This window comes from Meles meles, chromosome 7 (genome assembly GCF_922984935.1).
Source record: "Meles meles chromosome 7, mMelMel3.1 paternal haplotype, whole genome shotgun sequence".
Classification (NCBI taxonomy): Eukaryota; Metazoa; Chordata; class Mammalia; order Carnivora; family Mustelidae; genus Meles; species Meles meles.
In genome coordinates, this window is record NC_060072.1 from 80,552,865 (window position 1) to 80,572,438 (window position 19,574).

At 41.2% G+C, this 19,574-nt stretch overlaps 2 protein-coding genes across 20 annotated transcripts in view; one reads left to right on the plus strand and one right to left on the minus strand.

Annotated features, from left to right (window-relative positions):
- Positions 1 to 6,425, plus strand: part of PPHLN1 (periphilin 1) — a 162,892-nt gene extending 156,467 nt beyond the window's left edge. For 7 of the 8 annotated variants that reach the window (XM_046013304.1, XM_046013305.1, XM_046013306.1 and 4 more), the window contains one exon: positions 2,069 to 4,080. In XM_046013304.1, the coding sequence (XP_045869260.1) occupies positions 2,069 to 2,263 (195 nt within the window). In that variant the 3' untranslated portion in view covers positions 2,264 to 4,080. Of the gene's footprint in view, positions 1 to 2,068; positions 4,081 to 4,819 lie in introns of those variants that run through there. The other variant, XM_046013307.1, reaches the window with a different exon arrangement.
- Positions 6,426 to 11,140: 4,715 nt separating this feature from the next.
- PRICKLE1 (prickle planar cell polarity protein 1) overlaps positions 11,141 to 19,574 on the minus strand; it is a 113,906-nt gene continuing 105,472 nt past the window's right edge. For all 12 annotated transcript variants that reach the window (XM_046013423.1, XM_046013415.1, XM_046013421.1 and 9 more), the window contains 3 exons: positions 18,471 to 18,657; positions 16,670 to 17,533; positions 11,141 to 14,631 (listed from right to left, as the gene is read on the minus strand). In XM_046013423.1, coding sequence (XP_045869379.1) covers positions 13,772 to 14,631; positions 16,670 to 17,533; positions 18,471 to 18,657 — 1,911 coding nt within the window. In that variant the 3' untranslated portion in view covers positions 11,141 to 13,771. The remainder of the gene's footprint in view (positions 14,632 to 16,669; positions 17,534 to 18,470; positions 18,658 to 19,574) is intronic.

Genomic DNA, 19,574 nt, shown 5'->3' on the forward strand with positions numbered 1-19,574 from the left:
TTGTCCAGATAAGAGGATATGAAGGAGCAAATAAAATACTAAAAGGGTGGCAAAGACCCCAGAAAAATGCACTTAACCAAATCAGAAGAGACCCCAAATCGTGCGGGGGAGAAAGGGGATAAAAAGAGGTTCAGGAAAAAGAAAAAAATTTAAAAAAGAAAACAAAGAAAAAATATAAAAAAGAAAGAAAAAATATATATATTAGATAAACAAGTCAAAAACGTTAAAAAACGAAAAGGATAAAAGTTTAAAAAAAATTAGCAGAAGAAGAAAAAGAAATTTAAAAAATTGAAAAAAAAATTTGAAGTAACTGCAAGACGAAAGAATCATGGGGAGAAAGCCATGAGTTCCGTGCTTTGCTTTCTCCTCCTCTGGAATTCCGCTGCTGTCCTACGAACTGAACCTGCTTTCCTTGGTAGATGAACTTCGTCCTGGCTGGGTTTTTTGTTGATCTTCTGGTGGAGGGACCTCTTGTAGTGACTCTCAAGTGTCTTTGCCTGAGGCGGAATTGCACCACCCTTACTGGGCCGGACTAAGTAATCCGCTCGGGTTCGCTTTCCGTAGAGTTCCGGAGGACGGGAATGAAAATGGCGGCCTCCCAGTCTCTGGCCTGGAGGAGCCGAGGGCCCGGGGCCCCACTCCTCAGTGCGCCCCCAAAGAACAGCACCCAATCACTCCCGTATTCCCGGCCTCCAACCGTGCACCGAGCTCACCCAGCCTCCTACCGGTTCAAGGTAACCCGGAGCGGAGAGCTCAGTCCTCAGCTCTGTCTCTGTAGCCGGCTTCCCCGTTCTAATACCTGCGAGCTCTGTGACACTCTGAAACCCCCGATCCTTCTGTGACCCTGCGGGACCTTGGGCCACGCTGACCCCACGTGGGCTTCACCCCGGTTTAGCCTCCAGAGCAATGTCCCTCAGTGGAACAGACTTTTAAAAGTCCTGATTTTGTGCTCCGTTGCTCTGCTGCTTGCTGGGATCTGGCCCCTCCCCCCCGCGGTCTGTTTTCCCGTCGTTTTGGATTCACTTCTCCGCCAGTCCTACGTTTCAGAAAGTGGTTGATTTTCTGTTTCTAGAATTGTTGTTGTTCTTCTCTTCGATCTCCCCTTGGATTTGTAGGTGTTGGCAATGTTTAGATAAGCTATCTAGCTGATCTCCTGCTACCTGATGTAGTCTCAACCTGCTACTTCTCCGCCATCTTGACTCCTCTCCTGTATTTCACTTTTTTATGGATACTTAGCTGTAACTTTTCTTTAAATACATGAATTAAGAGTATGAAAAATAGTGTAGAAATCTAAACTGCATTTTTTGATTATAAATCAAGGAAATGACATTACGTGGGGAGAAAACTCAGCAATTTTTGGACGGGGAAAATATCTAATTGCCACCGATAAGATTATAAATACATATTGAAGTAAAAATAAATATATATATACACACATATACATGTATCCATATGTATATATATATATGTGCTTATATATATATATATATGTCTATACATATAAGTTAATGTGTATATATAACATTGTTGATCTTAACTCTGCCTTGGTGACTTTAATTGTGTTTAAATATAACTTAAAAAAATTTTTTTTTCCAAATAGACACTTTTAGTCTTTTATGTGTTGTATACTAAGCAGAATTTTGAATTTGTCATGATTCATGATTCAAACAAAGAATCTAAAGTTAGGGGCTCAGAAACCCTTTTTCTTCCAAACAAGCAAATAAGTAAAGCCATGAACGTGCCTTACCTAGTAAGCCTTTGTTCTTAGTTCTTCTCTAGTCTGATGCCCCTTTAGTACACTGCCTGATGCTGACAAATGTAATGCCAAACTTCTGTAGTCAGTGATGTGGTATATCAGTGTTTTTCTACTCATTCATGTTGTCAGCAAATCTCAGAAATGGAGGCTTAAATAGCCTTTGACAGTAGTGACTACTCAAGGGTGAGTAATAATTTTATTATTATATCTCACTTTTAGACTTCAGCATCATCATTTTGCTAACTGAATCAGCTCAGTGTTTGACTAATTATTTTTACTCTTAGGTAACCACAGTGTAATTTGCCTTTCTAGGTTTACCGACAAGACTGTGAAACTTTCGGGATGGTTGTGAAAATGCTGATTGAAAAAGATCCTTCATTAGAAAAGTCTATACAGTTTGCATTGAGACAGAATTTACATGAAATAGGTGAGCGGTGTGTTGAAGAACTAAAGCATTTCATTGCAGAGTATGACACCTCTAGTCAAGATTTTGGAGAGCCTTTTTAGAAAATTACTTGCTCAGGCAACAAAAATGTTTCTAGGGTTTTTTGTTTCTTGTTTTTCCTGGATTGTGTTAAATCCTTAATATATGGAATTTTTGTGATGAAGAGAAATACTTTATGATAGTTGACCACATTTCCAATGTCAAGTAAACATCTAAAATAGACTAAGATATTTTAATTAGAATTTTAAAAATCTACATGTAGAGCCTCCTAATTCATACTTCTCTTTTTCTCCCCCAAAATGATGGGTCAGTTAATTTTTCAGGCTTTGAAAAAGCAGTCCTGGAGAACAGCTCATGTTCTTTTGTCTTCTGTAGTATGCGATCATTTGTTTTGGTCACACTAGTGTAATTTATTAGGTTAGAGATCATTCCACTAAAACACTTACAGTCTTTTTGCATTTCATAGTCAGTGATCCCATGTGAAAATGTTAGAATTCTGAGTTTGGTTTTATTGACTTGTTGCTTGCTTATTTTAGGCTTTGTAACTTTTAATATGTTCAAGTATACTATCCAAATAAACTGAATACTTTAGTATCTTACAGAATATTTGCTTTGAGATTAATTCTCATTGTGATAAAATAGAGTACTTAAATCTCAAAAAGACCTCATAAAAAATCCCATTTTCCAAGTAAAAGAACTCAATGTTTTCTACTAAAATAATCCTGAAACTCCTAGCCATTCTCGCAGATATAGGAGTCTTAAACAATATGATATATAAGACTAAGAGAAGGGTCAACTTGAAAGGTGAGAGCTCTTTTCAAATTGAGATTTCTTTAGAAACTTCTAATTGAAAGAGAAAATTTAGAATATGAGGGAGTAGTGGAGTTTCATTTTTTTCCCAGGCCGGTATTTTTCATCTCCAGAAAGGTCATTGACAATATATCCATAATTGAACCATTTACAGATTATGCCTTTGTTAATCTCTGTTTGAAGTCTTAACAAGATCTTTGTTCTGATGCCCTTTTTAGGGGTCCTCAAAAGTATTCTTTAAAGAAACAAAGCAGAGTAGGCAATAAGCCCAGCACAGCTACCCCTCACCAAGCAGTCTATGTAAACAGTTCTTCATGAGCGAGCCGTCCAAATCACGAGTTAGTGAAAAATTTAACTGGGAGCATTAGGATATTCCACTCATTTCCGGATCCCTTCCAGCTGGCCAGAGGCATTTAGCCAAAAATGTGTATTTCTGTGGCATTAGGAAACCTTAAAAATCATGCTTGTTATTACTATCCAGTTTCATTATCCCCCCATCCTCTTTCCATTTCTATTCTCTTTCACTTGAATTCTGGTGTTATCTTAGTGGCCTATATTGATAATATCTAAAGAGCTACCCCAGAAGAGATAAAAGTTATATTAAAAGTGGAAACAGCAGTACATTTATCTGGTGAATCCTATAATATATATTATGCCATTCCACAAATGTTAAAAACTCCTTGAACACAACAATTATTTTCTTAAGTTTCCTATATGAGACCACCTTGAACTCTTATTTTTGCCATTTAGATGTTGTATATAAGCTAAAACGAAACCCTAGGTGTCATCTCTGGTAGTCTGATTCCCTAATTATGGACAGTGATTTTATTTGTTACCCACTCTAGAAAGACTAAGAAAGTACTGATATTGTTTCTTCCCCTACACTCTTGTTTTTCTTTCCTTTTTTCTTTTAAGATACATAATAGACACTCCAAACCAGTAGGTGACCCAAGTGCACCCTGGAACTTCCATTACCATGTCTATTCTTTTTTTTTTTTTAACAACTTTTTTTTTTTTTTTTTAGGATTTTATTTATTTGACAGACAGAGATCACAAGTAGTCAGAGAGGCAGGCAGAGAGAGAGGAGGAAGCAGGCTCCCTGCCGAGCAGAGAGCCCTATGTGGGGCTCGATCCTAGCACCCTGGGATCACGACCCGAGCCCAAGGCAGAGAGGCTTTAACCCACTGAGCCACTCAGGCGCCCCTTTTATAACTTTTTTTTCCCCACTCTTGTTTTTCTTTTCCTTAAATATTCTGATTCCAGGATTCAATTCCTTTAGTCAAGATGCCACAAGTTTAAAAATAAAAGTTAAGACACTACCACCAAGGCAAAGGATTTGTTCATTTTGTTGAAATTCCTGAAACTGGAAATTCATTCAACTAGAGGTTTTACTTACAGACTCACTTAAATGTAGGTCCAAGCAATAATTTCTTCTTCTCCCTTTCCCCCAATTAACATTCAACACTTAAAGCTGCTTAAAGCTTGCCATCAGCATTATTCTGGTAGGCCTGTCAGTGTTAAAACTGTTTTTGACAGCTTTTTAAAGACCAATTTTAGGTAGTTGAATTCAGATGTGTACCAGATTGTGTATTTTGCAAAATTTTCTTGATTAAAGAAATTTGTTTGTAAATTATCCATTGTTTTTGAGTATGCCCAATTGATATGATAAGTTTTTCATTTTCTTACCATAAAGCCTTGATGATCAATGGGGGAAAGTGCTATTGTGAAGCTTTTTGTGAATTTTAAAAGTGCAAAATAAAGCAACTAGGTTTAAATAATTGGATTGTCTTTTTTTTTCTCTTTAACAGGCTTAAAGTATTTTCCTGAAATGTAGATTTTTATTACTCTCTACTGCAAGATTCCTCAATGTTTAGTTCACCTACTCAGCCGCAGGATGGAAGAACTGAAAAACCATTAACTTTGGTGACTTTAAGATGTCTTGATATCTGAGCAGGCAATTAAAAGAGATAAGATTGAGCACACAGAAGTGCTCAATAATTGTGTAATTATGAATCTAAGTTTCAGAAAATAGTGGGATTAAATCCTACCTCTGTATAGTAACCTCTGGAGGAACCACATCTCTGTGACCTAATTCCTAGCACAGGTTGGAATGTTGTAGGTACTTGTATTCGTTGATGCGTCACAAAAGAAGTGACATTTGACCCCAAGGTCTTGGAGGACTAGGACTTATTCAGGCAGAGAAGGGGACATACTAGAAGTCTAGGAAGAGGGGAATGGCATAGGGAAAGATAGACCTGTGTGACTGAAGCTGGCTGGGAAAGGTGATGGGCAACAAATGTATGAAAAGATAGGCTGACAACAGAATGAATGATTCTGAATGCTTGCAGCTTTAGTCTTTCTCTCCTTACTCCAGAATAACATTTGAAAATACTACCTTTGAAAAGATTACCTTTGTATTTATTTTTGCCAAATATATTGATTTCTCACAGCCTTTCAGCCATTTACCAACTCTGAGCTGGTTTATAGACCCAGAACCTCTTGAAGAAAGGTTAAGCCGGCTGCCCTTCAGAAAGGACTCCGCGTGTACTGCCCAAGTATTAGACGGTGGTTTCAGCTTCATTTCAGAGTTTCCTGGAATGGATCCTAAACTCCAAAGAAGGCTGTAGCAGTTCTTTGGTGCAACTTTGGAGATGGTGATCTTGTCATCTGTCAAGTATTCTTGGTGGACAGTGTTCAGTGTGGAGGGCGGGCAGCCAGCCACCCAGGTGACTTTACAACTGTAACATTGCTCAGACTGGCATCTGGAGCTCCTGCAGTAGTGGCCACACGCTGCTGGCCAGACCAAGGTTTGCGGGTGATGCATAGTACATTTACCACCTCCTTCCTGCCTGTTTTCTTAAGAGCTCTGATGTTACTCAGTTCAGTGAAAAAGAAAAAAAAAAAAAAAAAAGGTGGTGGAGGAAGGAATAGTCGACTAGTAACTAAGGCAGTTAGCAGAATCTTTTCTCCTTTTCGTGGTAATGGAGTTGAAATTGAGTCACATGACTGCCTAATTAGGACAACATTTGCTATGTTCCCCTTTGCAGTTAGTTATGACCCAGTGCCTAAGTCCAATCCTATGGAGTTTGAGTGGAAGTACTCCTATTTCTGGGCTGGGACCCTTAGGACAGTGAATATGCTCCTTTGTGTTTTCTCCTTCTCATGAAGTAGTAAACCATAGCTACTCAGCCTTGATTTGTTGCAGAGCCACAAGATGGAAGGAACTTGGATCCCTGCATGGAGTACTGAACTGTTATGTGACAGAGGAATAAATGTCCTCATTGTTTAAGCCACATTGCTGTTTTTTTTTTTTTCTAGCAGCTCACCTTTTGTTCAAATTAATGTAAATGGTATTTGAGGGTTGGCTTCACTGAAGTTGGCTCTCAGTAGGCTGTACCAGTCTTGCCTTCCCATTGTAGTAACTGATCTTGGAGTAATGGGGATTCTTTATACAAAAGGCTTTGCCAGTCCACTGAGTTAATTCCAAGTTGTATTTAAAAATCTCACTTGATGACAAATATCATTAAAGTCTGATGCATGACTGTATGGCAGTAAAGACAGCCTGATGACAAAGCACATCTACTAAGATGAAGTGTTTCTAGTGTTAGACCATTATCACTAATTGTATAAGGTTTTAAAGTTTTTTTCAGTGTGTGAGTGAAAAGGTAGAGGTTTATTGAAATATGAACACTTGAGAATATATAAGATAAAAAGTAACCACAACATACACAGACATTTGCGCAAGGGGACTGTTGGGATATGTATCCACTACTTAGGCTACCACATTGTTTCTGGTTGGAATACATAGATGATGATGAGGAGACAGAGCTGCCCTGGCTACTGACCATACAACGTGCTGGTCTGTGCCTTCAGGAAAGTTCTTCTTGGCCCAGGGCTGAGTTCCTCGGGGCACCTGCTGGTACCCCTATTCTTGATAGAGAGGTGGAGACCCTACTGTCATTGGGGACAGCGAGCCTTCACTGAGTGGGTAAGGCTGGGCAAGCTACCTGGGGAAAGGGAGTAGATCCAATGACCAGAAAGTGTACCGTCCCATCATCCTCCAAGTGGGAGGACTCCCATCCTTTGTGATCACACCCCTGAGAAAGACACACTGGCAAGATGTCCACAACACCTTCCAGTGGGCCCAGCACCAGCCAGCTGGGTTCCTCTCTGGGACCAGATCCCAGGTGCCCTTCTCTACCTACACCCTGTGCTCACCTGGTGGGGAAGGCTTCTGAGGCCAGAATAGGGTCAGCCTCCAGTGGATGGGAAAGTATGTTTGTGTTGTATGTTGTGGAGGGCTCAGGGAGGGAGAGAAAATGCAGTCCAGCAGAGCTATAGCTTACCAGGCTGGAGTAACTGTTTTGTGCTCAAGCTTTTGATTTCCTCCCCCTCCTTTTCTAGATAGGACTGAACATCAGTGACCTGAGGGCTCTCGCCAGCATGCCCTCCCACCACAGCCTGACGACCGTAGTGGGTGGTGGTCTGTGAACACTGCAGGGCTCACTTGTTTGAGAGGTGAGCCTGTGTGAGAATTATGTTTTCTTTACCATATAGGAGTGGCCTGCCTCCCCACCCCCATCCCTGAGAGTCCAAGATGAAAGACAGAGTTTCCTCAGCATCTCCTCATCCCCTGGGATGGCTTGACCTCTGCAAGCCTATGGCCTCCATGGCCTCCTTGTCCTGGGGTGGGAATGTTGAGTGAAGGAGGGGGAGATCCTGCCCATGCCTTGGTAAGCCGGGGCTAAGGGTACAGAACTAGCCCTGCTTTGGCAGAAATTTCCTATTCTTTTAAGCTTTGTATTCTGCTACTTCTGTAGAGTAGAATCTTACTGTATTATATTGGATGTAGGTTCAAATATATTTCAGGCTTACTTTATCAAATACTTCATAAGATCCTGAAAAACACCATGTATTCAGTTATTTCACAACCTGAACAAGGTTAGAACCACCTTTGTAGTGTTTTTTGATTCATACATTCACATATAAGCCAATGGAAATTGTATTCTCCTTGTACTGTCAAGAGCAGGAAAAGTTATTACTTGCCTAAGTCATATAGCTGGAGGTGGCCGAGCCAGAGTTTTACCCAAATCTTGCAGCTCTAAAGTCAGTGTTCTTAGATGAAGTGAGGAGTTTGGTGGTCAGTGATAACTAGGTTAAAATCCTGACTCCTGCATATACTGGCTGTTTGATGTATGTACATGTAATTGAATGGGTAATATAAAAATAACTCTACCAAAAGCTTCAGACAAAATTCAAAGCCTAGTTCAGTAGATTTTCCCTGTTTTCATTTTATCCTCAGTTGCTACTACCTTCCATATTGGTTCCTAGGACTTCTGTTTTGGAGCTATTTTATGAAACACCTTGGAGATTCACCAGGGGTAGTTAGGAAGCAAGCAGCAAATAGGGTTACAGCCCTCATGGCCATGGTGTAGCCTAGGACTTGGCTTTCTGGCTGCTGTATTCCTGGAGCCACGGTGGATTTGAGAAGAGCCATTTAAGTGGAATGAACTTGGTAATTCAACTCTCCCATTCTAGGAACCAAGATTAATTAAACATAGTTAACACCTTTTCAGCTTTGCTTACATGTTTGGAGAGTCAACAATAAGATTGCTACCAGTAGCACCCCTCTAAGATGTAGGAAAAAATCATATCCTTCTGGTAATTGGAGAGAAATAACATGAGGAAGGAAAATATCTTGCCTTCAACATACTTTATGTAGTCTCCCAACGGTCTACTTGATGAAGGCAAAAGCCAGTTTGAAGCATATGCACTGGTAGGGATGTAACCATCCTCAGACTTTTTCCCCCATGATTTAGTTTAACCCATGCCCACTGAGAGTCCAAAGCATTAACAGAAAAATAAAAAAATTAATAGTCAAAAGCCCCAATCCTTTAAAAGTTCCCTATTCCATGAGTTTTTAGCTCCTCCTTTGAAGGGATCATCCTTTTATGAATCATTTACCAACATACTGGTTGGTAACAGTATGTTGGTATAGAGTCAAAAAAGGGAAAAACACTTCACTGAAAGACTTTCTTGACGTATAAATTCAGTTTAGTCTTCACGGAATACTGAAACTAGAAGGAAACCTTTGAGATGGTCTAGCAACTCTCATATTACAGAAGTAGAAACTGGGTCAGAGCACTTAGCCTGCTTGAGTTAATGAGAAAGGCGGGTCTCCTAACCCAGATCTCCTGAATCCTGGCATCGAGTGGGCTCAGCCCCACTCTGCAAGATCGGCTTTGTGTTGATGTGTATTAGATTAGTAACTGTCTTTTCCAGTGTCAGTTGCTTGGTTCATTTATCTAGAAACACTAAAGCAAGTATCACCATTTAAGAGGACTGGTTTCATATTCTTAACGGTTGTTTGGAATCAAATGTTTGCAGAGAATGGGCAGCAAGTTATATTTAAAGTTGGCTCCACAACACCTTGTGCACACAAAGCAGTAAAGAAACATGCCATTTCCTTTGCAAAAAGTAAAGTTAAAGCTAAAATTGATCCCTGAGATAGGAGTACTAGACCAACTAGCTGATTCTGTTCCAAAAGAATCAGTTCTTGTCCTGTGATCAAGTCTATATATACCCAATGTTTTGGTTTTTTTTTTAAAGATTTTATTTATTGACAGACAGAGATCACAAGTAGGTAGAGAGAGAGGGGGGAAAGCAGGCTCCCCGCCAAGCAGAGAGCCCGATGCGGGGCTTGATCCCAGGACCCCGAGATCATGGCCTGAGCGGAAGGCAGAGACCCAACCAACTGAGCCACCCAGGTGCCCCTACCCAATGTTTTTGTTCCATATGTTCTTCCCATTTTGTGGAAGGTACTATTAAACTTTTTTCCCCAGTGAAGTTTCATTCTGTGACCTCGGCAAAATGTGAGCTCAGAGGCACAAAATTCAGTTGCTCCTGCTCATTTCTCCTTGGCCCTGTTTACCAGGGAACCTTCCCAGTGTGTTCACAGAAAACCCACGTTGACTGTACAGGAGCATGCCCCCCATTTTGGGGTAGCTCCTAAGAATGCCTAGCAAATGGAACCAGGCACTACACAATTTTCTCATTTGACTAATGAAAAGAATATTGACCATAACAGTGTTATGTTCAGGCTTTTAGAATTTTTTTTAAATCTCAGTTTTTCTCCTTTGTGCATCAGAAAAGCTCCCAAGTATTTCTGTAAATGGTAATTAATTGTGCCTCTCCTCATCAGCTCTGAGGGATAGGGGAACCACCTTTAGGCTCCAGAATATATAACTCATGCCCTGGAGATTTGCTGACGGCAGGCTCACTTTGTTCGAAGTGTTTCAGAAATGTTTGAATTAGTTGCTAGCATTTAAAAGCTAGATTTGCCAAAAGTTTAAATTGCTGGTCTCTAAAAATGTGAAGGCAGGTCTAAGCAACACGTGTTCTCCTCTCCATGGCAGTAGTCAAGCACCCATTAGAAAAGAGAAGCTCGAGAAACGAAAGTATACTCATGCTGTGTTAATAATACCTGTGCTAAAATCCTCTGGGTACTCCATACTTTCATACCATCACCCAAGAAACAAGTGGGGCAGGGACGCATGCCATACCTGGAAAGCTAGCAGACTTGGGTGCCTGTTCCAATTTTATTACTCTTCTAAAGGCGGCCCACGATTTGAATCTAAAGTAAGAGCGTTAGACAGCAAATGATACTTCCTTTTCCTTCTGGTGCTTTTTATTTAACTCAAGAAACTAGAAGGCAGAGCATAAAGTATAGCAAATGCATACAGAAAATGAATCATGTTCTTTTAGTGAGGGCTGAAGGGGGTCCCGTTGACATTTTATCTGTGCCTCTTAATGGGCCATAAGCAGAATGTTCTCCAGTTTGCTCTCAAGTGCAGCAAATGCACCGAGTAGGGCTCTGCCTCACACGTGTAGAGGTTAGCGACTGCGTTTTAACATTGGATAGTTATCTTGGGACCCCGTCAGATACTTTGCACTCTTGTTAACTAAATCTATGAATAACTTTCAGTAACTACATGCTTCGTTTTCTTGCCTAATTCTTGACAGAACTGCAAGGCAGTGGTTTCTCTTCTTTTGCAGCTAGTCCTTGTCTTTCCTACTGAGATTGAGAAGCTTTAAAGGTCTATCGTGAGTAAATATATCTGCATTTCCTTAAGCATTTGCAATCTATAGAACACTTACATAAGGAAATGAAAAAATGAATAGGGAGATTGTTGCCAGAAGCAAAAGGAACTGATCTTTTGACAATGACTTGAAAACTACCAAGGACAGTGACTTCTGCTTCCACCAACATTTCTCCAGGCTACATATTACTGTTTATGATTCATCTTTTGTAAGCAACATATCACTGCAGTCTTTCCAAAAGGATGCCCACTGTTTGCAGCATAGATTCTGAAAAGGTCTTCAAAAGGAAGATATTTGCGAACATGTTCTGTGAGATTGTGGTGGAACAAGCACTCTCTACCTTGTTAGTGTAAAAATTAAATTACTTTTGGAGGAAAATTGGTGATATCTGTTCAAATTTTAAATATATAACTTCTGCCCCGGGAATGCTGCTGCTCAGAATTTATGTGCAGATGTGCCAGTACAGGATAAGGTCTCTATGAGGAATTCAAGTCCCTCAGCTAAGGGACTGGGTAAGTCAGTTACGTTGTATTATACCATCACTGAAAGAATGAGGTAGACTTATTTTTGCTAATGTGGAATATCCACATATAATGTGAAAAAAGCAAATATAAGCATGGATGGTTTGCTACCACTTTTAAAAAGATATTTACATAAACATGCTTTGAACATCTGAAGGACACACTAGAAATGACTAATAGTGGTTACTTCTGGGAAGGGACCTGAGGAACTGGGGATGAAGAGTGGAAAGGAGATACTCTGCTGTCTTTCGAGTTGTTCTGTTATTTTGTTTTGTTTTTACCAGGTACATGCATTTCCTTTTCACTGCTGATACATTTTTCAAAATGAACCAGACCAGGGAAATTGTAGAGTTGTTGAGTAGGCGTGTTGTCACCTGCTCTGTGCTTCTGAAGGAGCTCTGTCTAGCCCAGCTACAGAGCCTTGCCCTACCTAGGGATGGGTGTTAGAGGATGCTGGACCACTGGTTTAGCAACTGGATTCATGTCCTCCTTCCCCAAGGCCTAACATAGCTTTTCGCCATTCCACTAAATAATGGACAAGTTTGCCTCTGTGCCTCAAGTCCTATTTCCCACCTATTAGTAAGGCAGAAGGTTATTGCAGGAGTCAAATGTGACCTGTTAACGGTAGGTGAATGGCAAAATAAATCACGCCAAAACAGACGAGCAAAATGGAAGTTACCTGGATATGTTTGCAAACATCTGTGTTCAGAAAGGTAGTTTGTTATTTATTAAGCATTTATTCAATACCTTCCTAAAGGTCCAAGATACCACTAGGACCTTAGGACTAAAACGTATGTGCAAGTATGGCACCTAACAAAATATCAGCTCATTAGTTCAACTCCAAGATAATTTCCCCTTGAAACAGAACCTCATAAACTTGAAGTAGTCAGTTGGCACAGCATCCTCTGAAGGAAACACATAACCCAAAGGCCCAGTTTTCAAAATTGCTATTCAAGGCCAACAAATTAGCTAGAAGGGAGGGATAAAAAGGAATAGCCTCTCTTCAATAATAAATCTACAAAATCCTCTGCCCTATACAGCAGATCCTTGTAGTTTTGGTCTCTTCCCAGGAAATAATCACCACTCTGTTGAAAATGGGAAAGGCACCCCCTACCATCCCCAAAGGGGAAAAAAACATTCACCCAAACAACTTCTACTTGTTTTTACCATATATTCCAGGGATATGTATGGGTTTGTTTTTACATTTATACAGTTTACATTGCTTGACCCATAAATAGCACTCGTAAGATTAATAGGACCATAGTTTTAAAGAGTATTTACATAGCCCCACCATGCATACAGAGCCTTTTTAATATTGAAAAATCAAAAAATTTGAACTTTCCATCACTAGGCAATATAAATTTGACCATCTAAGCTTATAAACCCTGACTAAAATACAAGCAATCATTTCATCCCTAAATGCTGTTTCTGGTTCCCCAACAAATCTAGCACTGCAGTGTAACAAATGACTTGCAATTCAGGGGTACAAAAATATCAGCTTTAAAATCTGAACTGTACATATGTACATTAATATTTGCACCGTTAAATTAGGAATACACTTAAGTCTATGAAATACTACATTATAAATAGCAATGTCTTTTTCAATCTGTAGCTGGAGCAAATACAATGCAATGTTTACCTGGCTAATTGAAAGGGGACGAGGTGGTCTTGTACGATCGGATGCACAGTATTGTCTGGGTCAGTGTGACTACGTGCATGCCGCACAACAAGACAGATTGATCAGGACCTGGGCCAACCTGGTGTAGACAAACGACAAACACTATCGCTTTACAAAGGTGGCGGAAGTTCTCCATTGTCTAAAATCAACACCCCCATCCAATCACCTCGGGACAGTTTCTGGAGGATTCTCTTGAGGACTGGAGACCAAAGCCGCTACATAGAACTGGAATGCACCTGACAGGCACAAGATGTCACATCAACCTGGCACCATCCAAGGAGGGCAAACTGGAGAAATCACACCTTCCAAATGTTAATCTGACACTGTAAACAGCAGCAGGAGTCTCATTTACATGGGCAAAGCACTTTAAACTATTTTAGCAACTTTCCTATGGAAGAAAAAAGATATGATTCAAGATGGTTAATGGCAAAGTTTAAACATGATCTCCACAGCTTACTAGGTTAAGAAATAATACAGTTTTTGCCCTTGTGTCCCTTTTTCTTCTTGGATTTAGTTGTCCTCTGACCAAACTGAGGAGTGGGGAGTGCAGAAGTCGGGCTCGAAAGGTCATCTGTGTAGTAGGCATATCTCTGGGGCCGGGGTTGAGGAATTGGCTGTCCAAGAAAATACCCTTCTTCTTCTGAGTCGGAGGAGGAGGACGTGGAGGAACACCAGGAATCATCGTCCTCACCGTAGAGTCCCAGAAACCTAGGCAGTCCCGGGTTCTGCAGTGCGTAATCGGAGGTGGCATGGGCATACTGTCCGTACAGATCAGCATTTTGGATGTACGCTTGGATCTCCCGGGCACTTTTATTCTGTATAAATTTCTCATAATTATCAGGGGTGTAAAGTCGCAGTCTGTCCTTGGGAGAGTATTTTCGTTCTGTAACAAGATTCAGAGCATTGTCAGAGCGGGACTTCCTACTTCTCCTGCGGCGATGGTGATGAGACCTGGATCCCCTCTCTTCAAAATGGTAGACCCGTCTTCGAGTCCTCTCGCTCATTGGAGGCTGCCGGATTTCGATGTTGTCATAGTTTCCGTTGTCGATGACATCATCCGAAAACTTGACCTGCTGTGGTCTGGACTGAGACTTGGATCTTCGAAGCACTGGCAGATGGACTGGTTTCTCCTCAGGCATGATCTTTTCTGTACACAACTCTGAACTTAGACTCTTTAAGGACTCCGCACTCCTGTGCAACATGGAAGAGTTTAAAGTCCCCATATTGCTCATTTTCTCACAATCCTCTGCCTCCATCTCCTCAAAGTTTTGCAGGGAATACAACGAGGGTCTCGGCTTGCTTTCTCCATCCATGGAAGCCCCTAGGAGAACAGCCAAGACAATTATTACAAACAAGCCACTTGAAGCATTTCAAAGAAAATTCTCCCAAATTTCAATATCTGACTAACACCCACAGGTAAGACCGACATGCATATATACATAATTGAGAAGGTCTGACTTCTGTCGATACAAGGGGCACAGCCTCTTACAAGCCCAGCTCTTTTGGAGCCAGACAATAGTTACAGCACATGTCATGAGCAGCACAAATTTCAAAGTTTCATAAAAGTCTCATTAGTTTATGTAGAACATGACATGTAGGAGCTTCTGCCTCTTAATACATGAAAACAGGCTACTTCACCTGAACATCTCTCAAAGCAATCTTTCCCTTTGCCTCCATGGGGCCACACCATTATGGTCCTTATATACCTAGATGAGAGGTCAGCACACCAGTGCCAGGGCCATGTTCGGCTCACAACCTATTTGGGGGTAAAGTCTTGTGGGAACACAGCCACACCTATTCTCTTATGCATTGTCGGCCACTGCTTTCTGCAGAGCTGAGTGGCTGCAGCAGAGACCGTGTGCTCTAACAAGTACTGTCTAGCCCTTTACCAGAAGCCTGCCAGCCCCGCAGCTGATCATCATATCCAGTCTTCCCCCTTCGCCTCTCTGAACTATGCTACTTTCAGATTAATCTGACTTGAATAAAGCTTTTCTCAAAATGGATAATGCTCTCCTTTTTTTAAACAATGTCCAGGCAAGTTAAATGAATATTGCCCAGGGATGTGGGTATGGTGCAGACTACTGTCCACTGGAGACCACATAACTTCCTACTTTCTAGAGGGAGCCTGTTTCTCAGCCTGTTATTGGCAAGGAATGTTTAGCCCTAACACTTTGTGTACCAAATGATGTCTGCTTTTGATACTACATGTTAAAATGCCTACCACAGGGCCTGGCAAACAGGATATGCTTAGTGTCGTCCCACCCACATTCCTCAACTCCCCTTTGTTGAAGGCCTCTCATCTTTGACAAGTCAACGGAAACCAGGAAGGTAGCTCTCTCCTCCCTCCTTGCCAGAGTTAGGCCTGGCAAGGGCAAGGGGCAGCCACCAAAGCCTTTCCTGTATTACAGTAACATAACCTTCATGAGAAGACCGAAGTCATTAGCTTGACTATAAAACTAGCCACAGCCTTTGCTCGCCATGGGCGGTGATAGTTCTGTATCCAAAGACTTAATGCAAATGTGACACTCAGGAAGGGTGGGTTCTAGGCTCAGTCTTGCCTTTAAAAACATGTCAAGGGGCGCCTGGGTGGCTCAGTGGGTTAAAGCCTCTGCCTTCAGCTCAGGTCATGATCCCAGGGTCCTGGGATCGAGCCCCGCATCGGGCTCTCTGCTCAGCTGGGAGCCTGCTTTCCTTCCTCTCTCTCTGCCTACCTGTGATCTCTGTCAAATAAATAAATAACATCTTAAAAAAAAAATAAAAACACACGTCAAGTTAGGCATTTAGCCTCCTGATAATTCAAGTTTCTTCATTTATAAAACTCAATAGGTAATATCCACTCTCCACAGCTCAGGATCATTGTTTAGGGTAAAATGTAGATAACTGATATGAATATGCTTTGTAAACAAAGTGAAGTTCTTTTATAATCTGGGTAAAAAACCATTCAGCTTTTTTGAGCTATCTGTTGTCACAGGGCAGTTCAGGAAAATATAAAAGATGCTAGGAGCTAATAAAGGACACAGGCTGATTTTAGTATCTTGAAATTCATATAGCACAATCCAAAGAGTACAGGATCTTTTAGACAAGATGCAGACTCCATTATCCAAATAAATCCATTTCCTCCTGTTTAAAATACAGAATACGGACAATACCTATTCAAAAAGCTTATATTAAAATGTCTACAGATGCACACACGTATGCACATATTTGTTTTGTTAGTGTTCTGCATTTAAGGTAAACTTCCTCCTTCCCTTGGTCTGCAGTTTTAAATAACATAGCCCCTACTCCTGGACCGTAGTTTGTTGAATAAATTGTTTAGTGGCTCTTTTTTCCAAATACCCCATAATCCCTAGATTATGTACCTGTGATATTAGATAAAGCCAAAGAATCCATAGAATCTCGAACGCTTTGCTCTGGTTTCAAGTCTGACAAACACTCCAGGGAATCTTCATACCACTGTGTTTGCTCATGGTTAAACCCCGCAGCCGCGTGGTCCAGATCTAACTCCTGGAGCCTTCTGCTGCTTGCAGGGCCTGGGTGGCTGCCGTAAGCAGAATCACCCAGTCCGTCCTGTGACTGTGCCCAGTACATATCAGATTGGTATTTTTTACTTGCGAGGCTCTGGTTATTTTGCTTTAACTCAGTCTTAGTTTTAACCATGTTATCAGATATCCAAGGCTCGCTGGCTCGAATATCTATCTCATTGGGCTGCTGCTGAAAGAGGCTTTTATCACCAAACTTGAGGAGGAGCTGCGTCATGTAATCTTCATGCTCAGCCCATTCTTCAGGGTCTTCTGGGGTTTCGTGCTCCACTCTACCTTTCCAGAATTCTTCATTGACAAAACTTGCTCCCTGCCTGGAGAGACTCAGGTCATCCAACTTCCGAGAAAGGGTGTCCTCCGCATTGCCTGACAGGCCAGGAAACTTGTAGTTCAGAGCAGGGGACAAGAGAAGGGACTGTCTACACTGATCGGCTGACCGACTGCTTTTGCCCATCCGGACACTTCTTCTGGAGTCTCTAGATCGAGCGGACTGAAACGCAGAGTCAGAAGAATCAGAGGCGTGGACATCTTCACCAAGGCTGCATGTTTTTGAGCAGTAAATCTGGCCTTGTTTGGGAAGGAAGGGACATCCCAACAAAGAAGCTTTGCACTGGGCGCAAGAGAAGCAAGCTTCGGTGGCATGCCAGTGCTGCCCGTCATATGTCATCTGGGCATGGTCCACACCTGTTTTGGAAAAGGACAAAGGAGGGGATTACGGTTTGATCTCCAAATAGAGGAGGAAGAAATGGGCAGGACTGTTTGTATGAGAGAACTCAAAGGGTGATGGGAATGTTCTGTATCCTGAAAGGGTTGTGGGTCACACGGGTACAGTTAATTCTCATTATGTGCAAATTCCATATTTTTAAATTGCCTATTTGCTAAAATCTATTTGTAACCCCGAAATCAATACTTGCAGGGCTTTCAAGGAATTTGCAGGCACATGCAGAATGATGAAAAATTTGAGCCAGCTGATAAGCATGTTTTCAGCTAGGTCACACAAAGCAACATCTTGTCTTTTGTCTCAGCTCTTTAAACAACTGACATAGCCTGGGTCTGTTTTCTCTTTCTTCTAGTTTCTATTATCATGTTTTCTTCATATGTTTATGCTTTTTTGTTAATTCTCCTGTTTAAAATGGCCCCCAAGCACAGTGCTGGATAGTGTTCCTAAGCCCAAGAAGTCTGGGCTGTGTCTTGCAGAGAATATGTGTGTCCTATAGAAGCTTCATTCAGGCATGAGCTACGGTGCTACTGGCTGGGAGGTCAGTTTGAATGAATCAACGTATATTAAAAAAGATGTCTTCAAACGAAAACATACATTAAAAAGATTATATATTGATCAGCTGATGAAAATGTGACCAGAGGCTTGTAGGAACCCAACCCCGTATTTCTCCCAGGAGCAATGGTTCTGTACTCAATAATTCAGGCAACTTTATAGAACACAACTATTACAAATACTGAGAACTGACTATATATCCATTTGTCAAAATGCAACAAACCAAAAGAGTTATGATCTGAACATTTCCCTGTATACAAGTTACAGTTAAAAAAAAAAAAAAGACTAGCCATTTGCAGACAGACTGTTGGGCATGTGACTGCGCAGGCAGGCTGGCTGTGCACTCACCGATATGCTCCCCACAGGCCTCACAGTACTCCGCGTACAGAGACTCAAAGCAGCCGCAGCAGAACGGGCGGCCATCCTTCATTATGTACCTCTGTCCTCCCAGGACTGTCTCACACTCAAGGCAGCAGAAGTGTTTCATGTGCCAGTGGCGACCCTCAGCTTCTGTGCACTCATCAGCAAAAATTATCTTTAAAAAGAAACAGAAGAAAACCTTAGCAAGCTATTCTAACTGTATGTTTTCCAGGCAACTGACAGACAGTGGCTCTTCAAAAAGTCACTTAGCTAACCTTGTTTCTTACAGCTTCAAGCATAAATCTAACTCAATTTAGATACAAAGCAAGAGCAGAAATTAAAAATGATGAAGGAGAGAAACTTAGTGACTGCTTAAACTAACAAACATTGATTTCTACACTAGGTAGAATTCATTTGGTCGTATTTCTACTCTCCAATCACACTTCGTTGGCATAATCTGGCAAAGAATACATTAGCATTGAAATAATTTAGTGTTCTGTGTTTTAATAGAAAACTCATTTAAAAAGTCTGTAGAATCACCAGTTACAGCTATCCAGATGCTGCACTGTGTGAACAGCACTTGTAGATAATGCTTCATTCGACCTGGTGGTCATCTCCAGATTCGAGACTATTTTCTTTAATTTTGGTTTCAAAACAATTGAAGATTTGAGAGAGCGAGAGAGAGCACAAGCACAGGGTGGGGAGTGGGGGGTCGGGTGGGAGAGCCTTAAGCAGACTCCACAGGGACCTGATGCAGGGATTGATCTCATGACCCTGACCACCATGACCTGAGCTGAAACCAACAGTCAGATGCTTAACTGAGCCACCCAGGTGCCCCTCAAAAACATTTCAGATAGCACAGTACTAAAAAAAAAAACAAAAACAAAAAAAAACTTAAAAAAATAAATGTATAAAAGTAAACACTAAAAGTTTACGGTCACTGATTAAAGGAGACTGAGGATATATAAAGAATGCAATGAGGTACCTTAGATTGGATCTTGGACTAGAAAAGACACATTAGCAGAGAAACTGGAAATCTAAAGTCTGTAGTTTAGTTAATGGTATTAGACCAATGTTAATTTCTTAGTTTTG